This window comes from Plecotus auritus, assembly GCF_963455305.1.
Source record: "Plecotus auritus genome assembly, chromosome: 7".
Lineage (NCBI taxonomy): Eukaryota > Metazoa > Chordata > Mammalia > Chiroptera > Vespertilionidae > Plecotus > Plecotus auritus.
The window spans coordinates 147,801,718-147,818,719 of NC_137774.1; the positions used below are offsets into that span (position 1 = coordinate 147,801,718).

General features: G+C 55.5%; 1 protein-coding gene across 3 annotated transcripts in view; it reads right to left on the reverse strand.

Annotated features, from left to right (window-relative positions):
* Nucleotides 1-1,028: 1,028 nt before the first annotated feature.
* The window catches only part of TPPP (tubulin polymerization promoting protein), a 31,160-nt gene continuing 15,186 nt past the window's right edge, over nt 1,029-17,002 (reverse strand). For 2 of the 3 annotated variants that reach the window (XM_080681451.1, XM_080681453.1), the window contains exons 2-4: nt 13,175-13,495; nt 5,977-6,130; nt 1,029-5,698 (exon numbers count right to left, since the gene is read on the reverse strand). In XM_080681451.1, the coding sequence (XP_080537577.1) occupies nt 5,504-5,698; nt 5,977-6,130; nt 13,175-13,491 (666 nt within the window). In that variant the 5' untranslated portion in view covers nt 13,492-13,495 and the 3' untranslated portion in view covers nt 1,029-5,503. Of the gene's footprint in view, nt 5,699-5,976; nt 6,131-13,174; nt 13,496-14,706; nt 15,247-17,002 lie in introns of those variants that run through there. The other variant, XM_080681452.1, reaches the window with a different exon arrangement.

Below are 17,002 nucleotides of genomic sequence, written 5' to 3' on the forward strand. Positions count from 1 at the left end.
GTCCTGTCAAAGAACCAGCCTTGGTCTTCATTTCATTTTCATTTTCTGCTCTTCCCTTTCCTTTTTAGCCATGCTGAAATAAATGATACACTTGGCTTAAAAGTATTATTCTATCAATTTTCCTGTTCTGTGTTTCTATTGCTTTATTCTCTAATGGAATTGATATATTTTAGTATAAATCTGCCATATCATTTTGTGCTATTCAGTGTCTTCTGTCAGTTTTTCCCTCGCCACTGTTGCTGTTTTTAGATTTTTATCATTTAGCATTTCACCTCTACTAGTGTGGAAGCCATGCATGTTTCTGGTGTATTCTTACATGTTCATATTTATTTAATCAGCTCTTTCATGCGCATCTGCTATCATACAGCAGCCATGAGCATGGGGCTCCCCCGAGGATCCCTTCTGGCTCACACGCGATGCTCTTCAGTCATTTTAATGAAATATTGTTAATCCCACAGAGATTATTTATATAGTTAGTCACAATGTATTTGTAGTTATTTACTATTTATTCTTTGTTTCACTTTCTTTCCTCACATCTCAGACATTCCATCTGCGATCATTTTCCTTCTGCATTTATAATTTCTATGCATGTCTACTGGAGGCAGTTCCCCGTTATAGTCTAAAAATGCCTTTATTTTATCTTTATTTTTGAAAACTATTTTCTGGGATGGAATTTCAGGTTGGCAGTTATTTGATGACGGCCTTCCTGTTGGGGCTGCTGTGTTGTTTGTAATATAGTTTGTGTCCTGTACCCCTGGATCTAAACACCCACCCCCCACCCCTCCACTCCCCCAGGGCTGCATTAGAACTCGACCAGGCCTGTGACATAGCATGGGGTTGAGTCAGTGGTCGCCTAAGTGAGGAGTGAATAGTTTTGGGTGAGAGAGAGGAGGCTCTCTGCCCTCGAAGTCATGGCTCTGCACCCCCTCCCAGGACCCCTCTCAGGACCTCTCCCAGGGCCTGTCCCATGTTAGATGTTGGTGCCCATGTTATTGCCTGTCCAGACCATACACTTTGAAGATAAGAGATCCACCATTTAACACTTTATTTATCACTTTTGACAACAATGTTAACAACAGCGAACACATGAGGAGCGTTGTGCAGACAGACATTAGCTCTTTCACTAAAGGTTTGCAGGCCAGGCCTTGACAGCACCCCCATAGGTGACTCTGAGCCTCACACTCTGAGAGAGGGGGAGCAGGGCCCTTCCAACCCCAGGGATGTTGCTGCTTAATGCCATTTAGACTTTCTGAGTCAGAACACCCATGACATTGACGTTACTGTACCCATCACTCTGATAAAGTGATACACTCAGTACTCCCTAACAATAAGATGGTGTAAAAATATATTGCATGTATATATAAATTTTATTTCCCTTTCCTGAAAAAACTTAGTACAAACTAGTATATGATCACTTTCAAGTTTATTTTAAGTTGTGCAGGTTTCCTTTGTTTGGCTTGGTTTGGTTTTTCAAAAGTCTAAAGGAAGAGAGAGAGTTAACTAAAGCATCTCCAAGCACAGTGACCACTGCCTGGCATGCTGCCACACTGGCCATGCTCTCCACGTGCCCACAGACGAAGGCCAGGCCCCTGAGCCACCAGATTTCATAAAGTGTTCAGTGGTAAATCAGTGGAAGGAAACTACTCAGGGTAAAAATTTCACAGTACAGCTAAATTGTCAACCTGTACTGTATTGAACAGGTGACAACAGAGCGCCCCCATATGGTGTGTGCTGCAGGACAGGGAGTAGCCAGCTTGTGTATAAATACCCAGGAGGGAATGAGCACAAGTGGGTCCTCAAGGGCTCGCCTGTCAAGGGCCAGATGGTGAATATTTTAGGTTTCATGGGTCATGGCATCTGTATCAACCCCCCCAAGTGCCAATGTCGCTGCAAAAGCAGCCACAGATAGTATATAAGCACATGGGCGTGGCCTGTGCCATTAAAACTATTCACAGAAATAGGCGATTGTACTGGCCCAGGGTGTCGGTGATCCTCTGCCTGCTGCCATAGTCTCTGTCCACTCGGGCGGTCAGACGGCCACTGGCCTGCCCGGAGCTCTCAGCCACTGGGACACAGCGGCGAGGAGCGCAGACAGGCAGTGAGCCATGCCAGTGGAAGGCCTCCGCGGACCTTTCCCCGAAGGGTCAGCATCCACTCTAATTTTCATCTGTCTCAAAACTCAAGCCCGAGAATATTAAAGGTGTAAAAATACTCCAGTATAAATATATATCTTACTATAATATTTTAAAATCATGTAATTTGAACTTCAGTTTTGGTAAAGCTAACTCTATTCATGACTACAGCCCAGTTGTGTTAAATAGAAATAAATAGGTATTCTGGTATAATCAGTGTTCTCAAATGCACTCCTGCTGTTCTCTGCTGATGTTTGGACACCGTTGCACTGGCCCCCTCTCGGAATGCATCCTATCTCCCGGGTGTCCTCCCCTCGGACGCGGCCTGTCTCCTGGGGTGCCTGCTGTGCAGTTTTCCTTTGTTCACAGATAGACATTTAATTTCTATGTGACTGTGGTTAGAAGCTGACTGGCATTGCATAAAAACATGCAGCACAGACACACACTGCCTACGTAGTCACAATACTCAGAACCCGGTGGAGGGACATGCATGTGTGTCAGTTTTGTGCAGTGAAGTCAGAGTTTAGAGGCTACACACAGACGCAATGATGCATTCACCAGGCGATTAAAGGGGCAGAACGGTGGATACTGAGTCTGCATGACTTAGCCCTTCTTCCTCCTTCTCTGACAGAGAGGGGAGGGTGGGTTTTCAAAGCTCTACTTGACTGGAGAACAATGTGTTGGCTTGTGTGTGAGCCTGACGAAGCCTGGGGATGGGCAGGGGACACAGGGTGACCGCAGTGCCTGTGTGGCCAGCGGGACCGTGGAGCTGTGGACAGACTCCCGGCCCGGGCATGTGGGGAGTCGGGCCCAGGGTGTGGGGCTCTCCCCTGAGTTTGGGTGGACGGGGACAGGGAGGGCCACTGACAGGGAGCAGCTGTGTGCACTTGATTTCATTCAGAAAACCCAAAAAGAAGCTGCTGCTATTAGGGTCAGCAGAGCATTCTGACATTTTCCTCAGATGTGGGCCAATGGTTTCCTATCAAGTAGCTCACCTCCACCAGCCTGAAGGGGTGGGGTTGGTGCTCCGCGGCCAGGGCTGCCTCGTAGGGCCGTAGGGGTCCAGTTCGGAGGCGGCACCATGGGAGAAAGCACGGGCTGCCACGGGGTCGGAGGACACACGCACGTTGTTTCTTTTGCTTAGACCCCATTTCCCAGGGTGCTCCGGCAGGCTGGCCCTCAGCGGGGGTTGGAACCTTCGTGTGGAGGCTGTTCTTGCCTGAAGACAATGCTCTGGGACAGGATACCTGTCCTGGTGCCGGGCACCTCTCTCCAGGGTCCAGCAGGCAAGGAAGGGCTGAGAAGGGCCTGCATCCATGGCAGGCCCAGGTGACATCTGTCTCTGTGGGCTGTGGCGTGGGGAGCCTTTGCCAGCGTGCATTGCTGTAGTAGCTGAGGTCCTGCCGATTCCAGTGTCTGTGACGAGGGGAACAGTGCTGCTCAGGGGCAGGAGACCACGGCATTTCCCCATGGCAGTGCCGCCAGGCATGGGGAGAAATGTGGCCATGGAAGAAAACCTCGCCAGCACTGGAACACAAGGGCTGTGGTTTGTGATCAGCTTATTGTCAAGAAACACTGCACGTTCGGTTGTCTTCAGACACGTTTTCCACAGGTTACCCTTGCCTTTGGGTTTCCCCTAAAGGTCCATCCTGGGGGAGGAGAGAGGCACAGGGTGGGGACTGGCATCCTGCCTGCCTTTGCCCAGCCCCTGCTCCTCAGTTTCCTCACTGCGAGTAGCCTTGCCAGGCAGCTTAGGATCCCCAAGTTAGAAACTTTCGAGAGAATGGTGAGATTAGCCCTAGAAGTGGCCCTTGGAGCCTGCGCTCCAATGCCACATGCTGTGAGCTCCCAGAACCTCCAACTAAGCTGTCCACAGAGGCGGACAGGGGGATGGTGAAGGGAGGCCAGCGTGCGAGGGGCCTGGTGGAGACACAGCTGGAGATGCTGGCCCTGAGCCTTTCCCAGCCCCAGCGGTGACCAGCCCGTGTGCCATGGCAGTGCCGGTCCCTGCTTCAGCCGCCCGTGCTAGGCCAGGCCATATGACCGGGAAGGGGTGCAGAGCAGACACTGGCTGTGGCAGCCGGGCTCCAGGAAGCATTTTCTGAGACTGCCGTGGGCTTTTCCCAGGACCGGCTCCAGGACCACGTGTCCAGCAGGGGACACACCAGGCTGTGGCTGCATTCATGCAAATGGTGTGTTGCCTTGTGGCCACTGTGAAAGCGCCCACCAACCCCAGCATATGCATGGGGGAGGCCCTCCCTGGCCTGGTCTTGTTGTGCAGTTTCCTGCACTCCCAGGTCGGGAGAGTTCAGAATTAACTGCAGAGGCTGGAGCCGCAGAGATCTGTGCTGCACTGTGAGCAAAGGGAGTAGCCACGGCAATGGCAGCCTCGAGGCCCTGATTTCAGAACAGGGACGGGCAGAAGATGCCCCATCACACACCTGTCTGTGAGGGAGCCTCAGGGCCAACAGGGTCTCGTGACCTGGAGACACAGGGACAATAGGGAGAGAGTCACAGAAACAGGATATTCTGAATCTTCCCTGATCCGCTCTGGGAATAAACACACGGCCACTGTTTCTTCTGATTTCTTCTTTTCTTTAAAAAGCAAAATGAATTGACCTGTCCTTAGTTCCCATCTTAAAAACTTCTAACTTCACACTTCAGATCACTTTCCTTTGGTTTCCTGAGGAGCATTCTTTCACTGGCTCACCTTCCTTTGCACACCAGCCTTCACTCACATGACCGTCCTCGGCACAGACCTGGTCCGTGGGCATGTGTGTAAGCATGTGTGTGTGAGTGGATGTGTGGGTGCATGGGCAAGTGTAAGCATGTGTCCATGAGTGCATGAGCCTGTGTGTGCGTGTGTAAGCATGCACCTGTATGTCGCACATCTGAATGGAGCCTTCACAGACGTCCCTCTGTCCTGTTCGAGGTTCACTTCATCTCGCTGGTGCTGCTGGTTAGTGCATTAGTGCATGTTGCCCTCGTGGTTCCTGGGCAGGTCTGCTGGTCAGGAGGTCAGCATCACCTTTGGCAGGGTCTGTCCCACCTGCTCCTTTAAAACACCCCTTTCACCTGCAAACCAGGTGGCCTGTGTGGTCTGGATCCAGGAAACCCTTTGGAAATGACCATCTGTTGACTTCCCAACATGGGATGAGGCAGGTGCATTAGAGGAAGATCAGTGAGTTCAGGGTCCGCACCTGGGGTAGGAGAGGAGCATGCCGGGGCTCCAGGCAGGAGGAGGTCTGGGAGTCACCCACAGCCCCTCCACCCCAGCGTCTGAGTTCTGCCCCAGTGAGCCCAGGAATGTAAAGAAGTGTGAGGTGATGTGGGGCCAGCAAAGGAGGAAGGCCCTGTCCCCGGGGGACTGGCTACTTGCCCCCCTGCACCTTCTGGTCGTAGGTGCCCGCGTGCTTGTAGCCTGGCACGTAGCCTGACTCGTCCACCAGGTCCACGCGGCCGGCCTTGCCCTTGCCCCTGCCTGATGGGTCGAAGCGCTCCTTGTGGGAGCCCGTGAACTTGGTGGTGTCCGTGAGCCGCGACACGGTGGGAGAGGAGATGGCTTTCTGCAGGAGAGCAGGGAGGGAGATTAACTGTCATCGAACCACAGGAGAAAAAATGGGTATGTCGCGGGGAGCTGGAGAGGGGAACCAAAGTGGGTAGGCCCGAGCACAAGGGGTGCTAGTGCTCCTGGAATCCACTGTCAACTTAACCCAGGGAGGTGGCCTGGGCCAGCCCACACCTGGGGATTAGGGATCCCACCCTGTCTTTAGGCCACTGCCATCTGTCCCCTCCACCTCATGGACCCCATTTCCTGAGGGACCGGCCCAGCGGCCCTGCTCACCGTCACTCCTGAGATGATGGGGGCCTTGCCCTCGATGAGCCTGTGCACCTCTCGCACGGCCTCCTCACTGCTCTTGTCCTTGAATCTCTTCTTGGAGAGCTCCTCCAGCGCCTCCTTGAACTGCTCGAATGTGATGGTCCGACAGGACTTGCCCCTGCAGGAGAAGGAACTTGGGCACTGGACCCAGGACCCAGTGACATTGGGGAAACCTAACGCGGCCTGGCACCCACTGACATCGGGGGACCCCAGCCCTGCCTGGGGACCCCCACCCTGCCTCTTGCCCACACCAGAAGTGAGTCTAACATTAAAACACAGAACATGCCCCTCCCCCTGCAGTGTTTTCACCCAACAGTCAGTTGCCATTGGCAACAGCAGCAAATATAAATTGTCTTGGAAAAAAGCTTAAAGGAAGCACATCCTTTATGAACAACTGGACATTAAAACAGAGCTGTTGTCTGGTTCTAAATGGAGCATGTGTGTGGCCTCCACTTGGGAGGACTTTCAAAGAAAAGTTAGGGTGAGAAGCCTGTCAGATCTGAACCATAGGGAAGAGGCCTTGGTCCTGGCTGGCAGGCAGTCTGTGGGTCATGGTTACCACCCAGGGACAAGATGGGGGACTCCCAGGATACCCAGCAAGGTGTGCCCAGGGCCCGCACATGAGGCCCACCACCTGAGACCCTGCTGCCCCCTGCCCAGAGCCCGTACAGCCTGACAGGTGCCAGTCCAGATGCGCAGCACAGGGTGAGCCACAGGGCTGGGCAGAGGCCGCGTGCAACCCTTCATCCAGACGCACCGATGGCAGCACAGTTTCCCACAGGAGGTCAGTCCTACAATTTTGAAACGCTCTAAAATGGCTTTTCACCTTTTATAATTTTAACTAAAAAAAGCATTTTTGCCAGTTTGACTGGATATTCCCCAGTTCAAAATGGCAAAAATGTTTTCCACAAAAGAGCAAAGGCTGTTCAGTGGAGCCAGGATCATCTTTCACCAACTGGACATCCACGTAAAGTAATGCGCTTCGACCTGTGCCTTTCACCATATACCAAGGCTAACTCAAAGTGGTCCGTCTAACCTTATTATAAAACCTAAAACTATAGCACTTCTGAACAACATCTAAGAAAATTCTTACGACCTTGGTTAGACAGAGATGTCTTAGAAATGACACCAGAAAACAGGCCATCCAAAAGAAGGATGACTTACAACTATTTTCTTCAAAAGACACTATAATGCAAAGACAAGCCACAGACTGGGAGAAAATACTCGCAAAGCATGTCTGATAAAGGACTGTATTGGAAATATATGAAGAACTCTGAAAACTCAACAAGAAGAAGAAATCCAGTGTAAGCAATTGGACAAAATATTGGAAGCAGACACTTCACCAAGATCAGTGGGTGGCAAACAAGCACACGGAGAGACTGCACGTCGTCAGTTCCCGGGGAGACACCGCACACCACAGGTGGCCCAGTGACTAGAGGACTGGGAAGACATCCCCAGTGCTGGGGAGATGCGGGCTCTGGGGCTCTGACGCAGCCGGTGGGCACACAGCGTGGCGGCCACTGTGGAAAGCTGTCTGGCAGTTTCTTAAAGGTCACACCTATGGCATGACCTCAAGACCCACTCCTGAGTTCTCACTCAAGAGCAATGAAGTCAAGCTCACGTATTATTGCCTCTCTGCTCACAGTTCTGCTCGTGGTCACCAAGACCCAGAAATAGCCCCTGTCCTTCAGCAGTGGACGGACAAGCATGCCCCCAGCACAGAGGTTCCTTCCCACGTTACATGTGTGTCTGAAGACCGGGCCATGCTGACCGACAGGCCCATGAGCAGGAGACTGCTGATTGGAGGTTGCGGCCCAACCTCACCCCTCAGGGAGGCCATTTGGCAGGAGGGATGGGCCCTCTGGCACATTCAGAGCCGTCTGTCCCAAGGGCGTTTGCATGGACAGGACCACAGGGCAGGGGCTTAGACCAACAGTGTTTGGTGGTGGGTTCTGCCCCTCAAAGCTCTCAGACAACATCCACAAATGCATGAAGTCTGTGGGCATGGAGGGCCATTCCAGGGAAGGTGCCTGGAATGGTGCAAACACAGCCTCTCGTCTTACTCCTGCTGGTGGGTAACCTCTGGGGCCCGAAAGGCCTGTTTGTCCTGGGCTGTCACAGGCGCTCCTGTCTCCTATTCACTGCCTGCCCAGGCTGGCATGTGGATACCAGGCCCGACGGCTGGCCCGGTGACCAGCTGCTAGAGTGCACAGCCCTCTCTGGGCATTGCGGCACCAGGCGCCACCAGGGTGAGTCACTCCGGCCGGGGCGGGGGGGGGGGGGGTGGTGGCCCACAGGGACTCCCATCAAAGGGTGCATTCAGATTGGGCTGGACACACAGGTCCAGGGCCCTGACTTGCCCGCTCCACCTGGCCGGGCCAGGTGTCCCCCAGGATCCCACTGTGGCTGATGGGTGGGTCTCAGAGCCCTCCCCAGGGCACCTGGTGCCCTACTGCTGAGAGAGTCCCCAGGGAGTTCTACAGTGACAATGCCAGGCGCTTCCCCGGGGACAGGATCACATCACGCTGCAGTCCACACAGAGCGAGCCTGTTCCCAGGTGCACATGGCGGTGTCCCCACAGCTCTCCACCCCCACAGCTCTGCTCAGAGGCTGTTGTTCTGCTGGAAAGCCAGACGCAAGGCCCCTGCGTCCCCTGGGCCTCCAGGTCCAACTCAGGGCAAGCAGGGAGGGGCTGGGCGGGCTGCTCCTGAAGGCCACCTAGGGACACTCGGGCCAGTCCAGCCCTCCCAGGACAGACCCAGGCCTGTGTGTCTCCAGGGCCAACACCCAGGATGCACCCAGGATGGAGCACCCACCGTGACCCCCGTGCCCTCCTTGCCAGCACCTTCGAGTATCAGAGCGAACTGCACTCTCCCAGGCCCCTCTCTGAGGGCCAGCATCCAGCCTACTGAGCCACTGGGGGCGGAGGGATGGGAGTGCCAGAGAAAGTGCTGGTTCTCCCCGGCTCCCCTGACCAGCAGCAGCTGGGACCTGGCGACCTGTCCAGAGAGCAGCCGGGATGCCACTGTGGGCAGGAAGTGGGGTGTCGAGGGGGGGATCTAAAGCACTGATGAGGGTCAGAGAGCTGGGAGCCTCTATAGCATTCCCATCATCCCCTGGGCCAGTGAGATGTGGGGGAGCCTGGAGGAGCTGTCTGGGGGGGACGCACCCCTTGGGGAGCCCTGCCTGGAGGATTGCTTGCTATGCTCGTGGAGGGCTCTCCTGGCAGACACTTGCCCTCACCCCTGCCCAGGGCCGCCCCCTCCACTGACCGGTCTGCCTGCCTGGGCCCCAGCAGGTGTGGAGCCGAGTGCAGACCCAGTTGACAGCCACTCAAATCGTAGGTCTGGTTGCAGATGGCCCCGACCTGCCTGAAGGACAGCTGTGACCTGCCCCCCACCCCTCCCGCCCACCACATTCAGTTACTTCCCCTAAGTAGGGAAAAACACCCTCAAGGTTCTTCCTAATCCTGTGGTGGCTTGGATTTACCCTGGGAGGGGCAGGGCCCAGAGGCCTGGTGGATGATTTGCACTGCTGCCAGTGGTCACCAGAGGGCCCCACAAAGAAGCACTCCCCACCACAGCCACCCTGACACTGGGAGACCCCAACCCGAAGCTGAAAGCACAGCAAGGGGCTGGGTGCACCAACCCCAATGCCCCAACTGCACTGCCAGCCTGGAGGGAGGGGCTGGGACTGCCCCTCCCTCCCGGAGCATGGCCATATCAGCTCTCTGTGACACCCCACCCCAACCCACCCCACACTCAAGCTTTGCTGGGGCTCCTGCTATGGGTTCAGCCTTCTCTGGGCGCTGGACACCCCTGGATGGCATCTAGGCCCCAGGCCTGTGCCTCTATGCTGAGCCTCTGAGGTACACACCCATGGCCCAGGAGCCCCTGCTTCAAACAATTTCTGTGTGTCCTGGCTTTGACTGTAGGGTGTGTGGCAAGAATGGAGCAGCTTTCCAAGTCTTCAGTGACAGGGAGCCCCGCCCACCTGCTTCCTTCTAACCTGAGACCCAGATGCCAGACACGGGTTGAGCTGTGTCCCTGCACCAGTATCACAAGAAACAGGTTGCTTTCTCTGCACTCACACAGCACCCACCAGACAGGCGTGTGCATGGGTCAGGAGAAGCTGCAGCAGAGACCCCGCCCTCCTCTGCCCCCTTGGTCTGTCCTCTCCACCTGCAGGATGGGAACCGCATGCCTGACCCCACACCTGCAGACAGGATGGAAGGGGATGGTGCCGTCCATGGCCCCCCAAATGAGACTGTCAGGGTGACCCTCCTGCTTGTGCATATGAGGTCCTGATTAATTAATCTTTCAGACAGACCATCATCTGTCCTTTGGGGCGTGGAGGATGTCAGAGTCTCTGTCTAGGTAACAATAGTCTTCCATCTAGACCTGGTATAGAGCTGCAAGAAATTTGTTTAAAATTTAACACATAGTAACATCAAAACAAACAGGCACTGCCATGGCGACAGGACCTAAACAAAGGCTGCAGATACCCTGGCTGGCGTCACCGCCCAGAGCCCTGGCAACCGCCCCCAAACAGAAGAGCTGCTCTTCTCTACCAAGTCAGCAACTTTGAGGTCTCAGTCCGTCTTGCAGGATCCTGTGACCCTACCCAGGGCACTGTCCACCCCTCCCACCCAGGGATAAGGGCGTGAGTCCCTCCCACTGTAACCTGTGGTATCCAGCAAAGCCACCCAGGCAGGGGGTTCCCTGCTCCCTTCTAGGGGCCCCTGTAGCCACCACAAACTGGTCTTCACTGTGTAGCGACCACAACCCCTCACTGGGCTGGGCCATAGTTACCCGTTCTCCCATTCCATGTCCTCCAAAGTGACCTGGGCAGAGACACCAGGGGACTACAAATAGTCCTGGGCTCTGCAATGGGGGGCCCACCATGCCCATGAGCTGAGGTCCACCCTCAGCCCTGAGCCCAAGCAGCTGACATCCTGCTTCCCAGGATAGGCATGGGGAGCAGATGGAGTCCTTCCTGGTGCCCACTCACTCCTTGAAGCCAGTGCCCCCCATGTGGGTAATGGAGTGCACATGCCTCCTGCACACAGGGTTTCTGGGCTTGTCCAGGGCAGCTGTCTTCTGATTGAGCCACCACCGCACTTGCCACCTCCCCCCTTCAAGGTATTGTACGTGTGTGTGCGTGTGCACTGTGAGCTCATGTGCACAGGCAGGTCTGTGTATACATGTGTGAGCTCCTGTGTGAACATGTGTGTACATGCCTGCATGCAATAGCTTAAAGGAAACTTACTGCAGAAGAAATTAAGAGCGAGGAAAGAAGAATTGTCCCCACCTGCCCCGACACTTTGCATGTCTGGGCCAGTGCCAAGGGTGTGAAACCTGTGGCACTCCTTGGTGGGGTGACCTGTCCCTGGACACAATACTTATCTCACCTGCCTCCAGCCCTTCTGTAACATTCCCCAACAGACACAGCTCTTGGGGTTCCTTTGCTCCTGGGTCTGTCCCTCTTCCTCTCCTGGACACACTGGGTTTACAAAGACCAATGCTAAAGGCCTAGAGAACCTGCCCGGGAATTGGACAGAGGGCCCATGCTGGGCCTCATCCCAGTCCCTGCTGCAGCTCCTCCTCCTCACCTGGCCCAGCTCCTGCTCCACCTCACAGGTTCCCACTTCTTCTTCCCCTCCACACCTGTGCCCTCCTCCTCCTCTCCTCACCTGCACCCCACCTCCTTACCTGCATCCACCCCTCCCTTCAATTCCTGGTCCCACACCCTTCTCTAACCCTAGGCCTTGAGAAGGCACAGGCTCACAGGAAATGGAGTGTCCACCAGGATCCCATACCCTGCGCTATTGTGTCGTTGGGGCTCTGACCCGACTGTAGTATTTCTGCAATGTTCCACCTCTTCAGGTGAGACTGAGAGGCCGAGTCCCTCTACCTGGCGAATGCCAGTCTCCTGTGCTGGTGACTAGGTCCTGATGGCTGGCCCTCAGGGACCACTTGTGGGGCCACCTCCACCCTGCCCCAGCCAGGCCACCCCATGCAACCTCCCACTTGGTGGGAATGAGCCAACCCCAGCAGAGCTGGCCTATGGCTCCATGGTGACTGGCCCGTCTGCCTGGCGTGGCTGTCAGGATGGTATGTCAGGCTGGGGAGTTGGGGAGACCTCACCATGATGGAGATACACCAAACATTTCCACAAGCAAAGTGGGGACATAAAATCATAGGCTCTGGGGGTGCAAAGAAAAACCCTTTTCACTGCCTCTGTGCTCAGAGGAGGATGGAGGGAGGGAGGAGCCAGGCCATCAGCAGGGAGGGTGCAAGGGCATCTGAGATGAAAGATGGCAAGGTCACAGTAACATATAACTAAAGGATCACACCAACCTTGATGGACACAGGCCAAAAATAAACTGAAATAAAGCCATTTTCTAGCAACAAGTATGACCTGGATAGAGAGGGCTGGATGCTTGATGGTCTTGGGGGTGCTGTTAATTTTCCCACATGTGGTCATGGGTGCAGAGGGCAGGAGAATATTTTCATGCTCCAGAGATGCCCAGTGGAAAGGGAAGGGTGTGTGTGTAACCTTTCCTGGATACACACCCTATGTCCAGGAAAAAGGTTGTGTGCAGGAGCACATGTACATGCACACACACATGTGTCTTCACAGGTGTACAGGAACACACACCTGCATGCACACAGATGTATATGCATACGAGGAAGCACATGAGCACACTGCTCACAGTCACTGGGTCACAGCTGAAGACTCAGGTGCTAACTGCTCTGTCACCTACACTCTTCTTCATGTGCCATCATTCCCAAAGGAAAGGGGAGCCCCTCAGAGGGGCTGCGGGCAGGGGCAGGTGAGATGCAGGTCAGACCTGGGGGACAGGCTTCAGAGCGGCACCTCTCAGGCTCAGCCCACAGTGGGCCAGGAGCTCTGCCACTGAGACCCCTCCAAGCTCCCGAGGGCAGGGCAGTGCCCCCTCCCCGGGTCCCAGCTAACCCCAAGGCAGCCTGCTCTGGTTCCAATCCCTGGGCATCTGATGGGAAGGGAAGGATCTTGAAGCATCACACTTCCTCACAGCCTGTTAAGATACAAAATCCATCAGTGGACCCTGGATTGCGGCCTGGCTGACCACAGGCCTCTGGGAAGCTGGCTCTGCAGCGAGAGAGCCCAGGTCACTTACTTGATTTTGCTGAATACGATGTCCACGTCGGTGACAGTCACGTTCTTCCCGTCGATCACCTGGCAGTCCTTGCACAGTTTCGACCAGTTCTTGCCATGCATCTCCTTCCCAGTGGCTCTGGTGTCCCCATGCACCGCGAACCGCCGAAAGGCCTCCTCCAGGGCGCTGAGCTCCTGGGCCGAGGCGGTCGCCCCCTCGTTGGCACCTTCTGACTCCAGTGACAGCCTCTTAGCTGCTTTGTCCTTTGCAGGGTCCCCTGGGGATTTGGGGGGTGTCTTGTTGGCAGCCTTGGTGGGCTTTGCCTTGCTGTCGGCCATGTTTCTGGTGGAGAAAGAGAGAAGAAAGAGGTTATTCTGTTTCTTCAGGGCCGCTGCCCAAGGCTCCTCCAGCTCACTCACCGGACAGGGGGCTGGCAGGCACCTGGGATGTAGCAGGGCCCCTGGGGCCCCTCGGAGCCGAGCCCTGGGCATGAGGGGGCAGAACCCCTGCCCAGGGGCCACAGCAGGATGGTGAGCACTTGTCCTGCTGCTGGGCTCGACACTGCCCCTCAAGCACCAGCACCCTGCCAGCAATTGCTGGGTTAAAGACCCTCCCCAAATAGTCAAAGCCATCAGCAACTGGCAGGGCCATGGGTAGTGCACCCAGCTCAGACACCTGGGGCTCAGGGCCCCTTCCTTGTCACGCCCCCATCAGGGTCTCTTCCCTGGGCCACACCTGCTGGGTGACTCCCCAGAAAGACATCCTTCCCGGGGTCTATGGAGTGACGCCATCCTTGGGGAGGGGGTGTCCAGAATCGGCTGCTACCCTCACCTTAGGGCTGAGCCTGCTGCCCTCCTGCGAGTGGGAGAGGGAGACGCCAGGGCATCAGCCAGGCACAGGGTGGTGGGGGGATTGCATGCACTGGGGGAAGGCCACCACTGAGGGTCCTGTGTGGGGAGATGGGGAGCCTGCACTGACCTGCCCGTGAGGCTCTGCCTCTGTGAGGTGCCAGATCCCCAAAGGTGGGCTGGGTCCCCGGGGGCTCAGAAGATAGGAGCCCGTGCTGCCTCTAGCGGGTTCATGAGCACAGAACGCGATGCAGCCATGCAGCCTCCCACTGCAACAGGCTGTAGCCAGGGCAAGACCCAGAGATGCCCAGCCACATGTAAGATCCCCCTGGATCCCTGAGGAGTGCCTCATCTCTGTCTGCCTCGCTGAGAAAGGACACTGCCGGGGCTCAATGAGAGGACAGAACTCGGGACCCACTGGCGCACAACACACAATCCAGGGGAAGTCTGTGCAAGCTTGCTCACAACTCTGCCATTCACTGAACATCCCCTTCAATCTATCTTCTCAACACCCATTAGGACAGAGGAAGATGGGCGACTGGGCATTGTGGGGGGTCCTGGTGGCCCTGCTGAACTCAAGATCCTACAAATTCCCAACAGGAAGAAGTCAAATGCCCTCCACCACTGGACTGGATGTTCTCAGGGGCCGCGGGGGCTGTGGTCCCACTCTGCCCCCCATCCTCTGTGATGGCGCAAAAAGTGCACCTGCTGCTGAGAGAAATCCTGGACACCCGGTGATGGAGCACAGCTGGCTCTGGGTGTGAGTGAGAGTTGGACAGCACTTCCGGCTTCCCACAGGGTTCAGGGGTGGGACCAGGAGCGCTATCCCTCCAAGGAATCGGTGCAGAGGCGAGGAGTCAGGTGGCGGCAGAATCGCTTCCAGGTTTATTGCTGACACTATTCCTCTGTCTGAAACAGGAGCTTCCTGAGGGGTCGGCTGAGCATCTCTTCAGCACTCGGTGCCCAGGAAGGAGACGTGGCTCAGCAGTTATTAGAAGCATGTGTTGACTGGTGGGAATGTGCACGTACGTTCAACTTGGTCAAAGAGGAGGAAACCTCCTTGATGCTTCCAGCCCAGTGCATGGTCCAGGAAGCAGCATATCGTGAGAAGAAAGCACGCCCGAGTACGTTGGGGAGAGCTGGCTCTGGTGTTGGAACTATGGGCCATTCTTGTGCTTTTCTGTATTTTGCAGCATCCTAGCAGCACTATTTTATAGCAAGAACCTGGATGGGGGAAGCTAGGGCTCCTCCCCAAAGCGCACCCTCCCTTCCCCCGCCGCACCCCGCTCAGTGTCTGGGGCTGAGCCAACCCCCCAGGGAACCAACAACAAACCCCTCCCCCCACAAGCCACATGTGGCGGGACCGGGCACCCCACCAATGACAAGAACAAAACAAATCCCTGTGAAGTGCTCTGAGCACATGCTGACAGATACATTGATTCTGGCACGCAGAGTGGGCTCTCTGAGAGCCTCAGCCTCTAGGGACCCTGAGGATAAAGGACAGCAGGGGCGGCCGGGAGGGGGGTGAACACCAACCTGCTCGGGCACCGCACATTCCTCAGCCCACCAACTCGTGCTGGGCACGGGGCTTTAATGAGTCCATTAAAAAGTGAGAAGGAGCCCTGACCGGTTTGGCTCAGTGGATAGAGCGTCGGCCTGCGGACTGAAGGGTCCCAGGTTCGATTCCGGTTAAGGGCATGTACCTTGGTTGCGGGCACATCTCCAGTGGGAGGTGTGCAGGAGGCAGCTGATCGATGTTTCTCTCTCATCGATGTTCCTGACTCTCTATCCCTCTCCCATCCTCTCTGTAAAAAATCAATAAAATATATTTTTTTTAAAAAAAAAAGTGAGAAGGACGGAATAAGATGTGAAAAAGTTCTATTGTCGTAGCTTTACTTTCCAGCTGGATACGGGCAACAAAGAGGTAAACAACATGAATGGTGTGACCTCAGGTAGGGAGCAGTGCACCGAGGAGAATGAAGGCAGGTAAGAGGGCGATGGTGCGTGTGATTTTAGACGAATTGGCGGGGGAGCCCGAGTGGAGACTGGAACCGCAGGAAGGCGCCGGCATGTGGCTGCAATGCATGAACGGTCTGCACCGATGCTGCCCCGAATCCCACCGGACAGCTGAGGTTCCTCCCAGACTGAAAACCCCACCTGGTCTCCGTCTGCCGCCCTGCGCGCCAGAAGAAAGGGGCCCATGCTTTAAAGGTGCTGAAGAAAAGCCCTTCCAGACCACGCCCCCGGGGTGAGGGGCCGACGGCTGCGGACAGATGAGCTGGGGGCTCTGCCACACTTGTCAAGCAGGCTGTTGGTGGCAGTCAGCCTGGCGAGAATCCACGGTAACCCTGGGGAGGGCGCTGTGGCCGCCCCGAGTGGGCAGGCAGCGGAAAGGAGCAGGAGACCGTCAGACAGAAGCCTCTAACCTCAGCCCTGGGGGCGGCAGGCCCAGGGCCTTTCTCACCAGGTGGCCGGCAGCTTCAACCTGCCATGTTTTTTTCCGGAGCTGTGGCCGCAGGCGGCGTGCCTCTACCGTCAATGCCATTTTAGGGCTGTCTGTGTGTGTTGATGGGTTGTCACTTCGGATCAGCTCACAGACGTTTGCAGTGATGGTGGACAGAACGGCCCTGGAGCAATGACCCAGGTGGGAGGTGGGTGGAGCAGGGCACCTCCCCTCCCCCACCACACCCTCACTGCCCCTGCCGCCCTCAACCTTGCCAACCACTCAGTCTGTGACCTTGAAGCTGCAAAGGTAACTCGGCCACAAGACCCAGAACACAGCTCTCTGTTCTGGGTTTCTGCTTTGTTTTACTATGAAAATGCATGATCATCATAAAATATTTTAAAAATTACTTTAACAAAAATAACAGAAGGAGTTAGATCCTATGTATGATACCGGAAGATCTCCAAGACTATTGTTTGTTGTGTGGAGATGTAGGACATGGGATAGCAGAAATCACGCCCCCACTCTGGGAAAGCAGACAATGGGGACGAGAGAAAT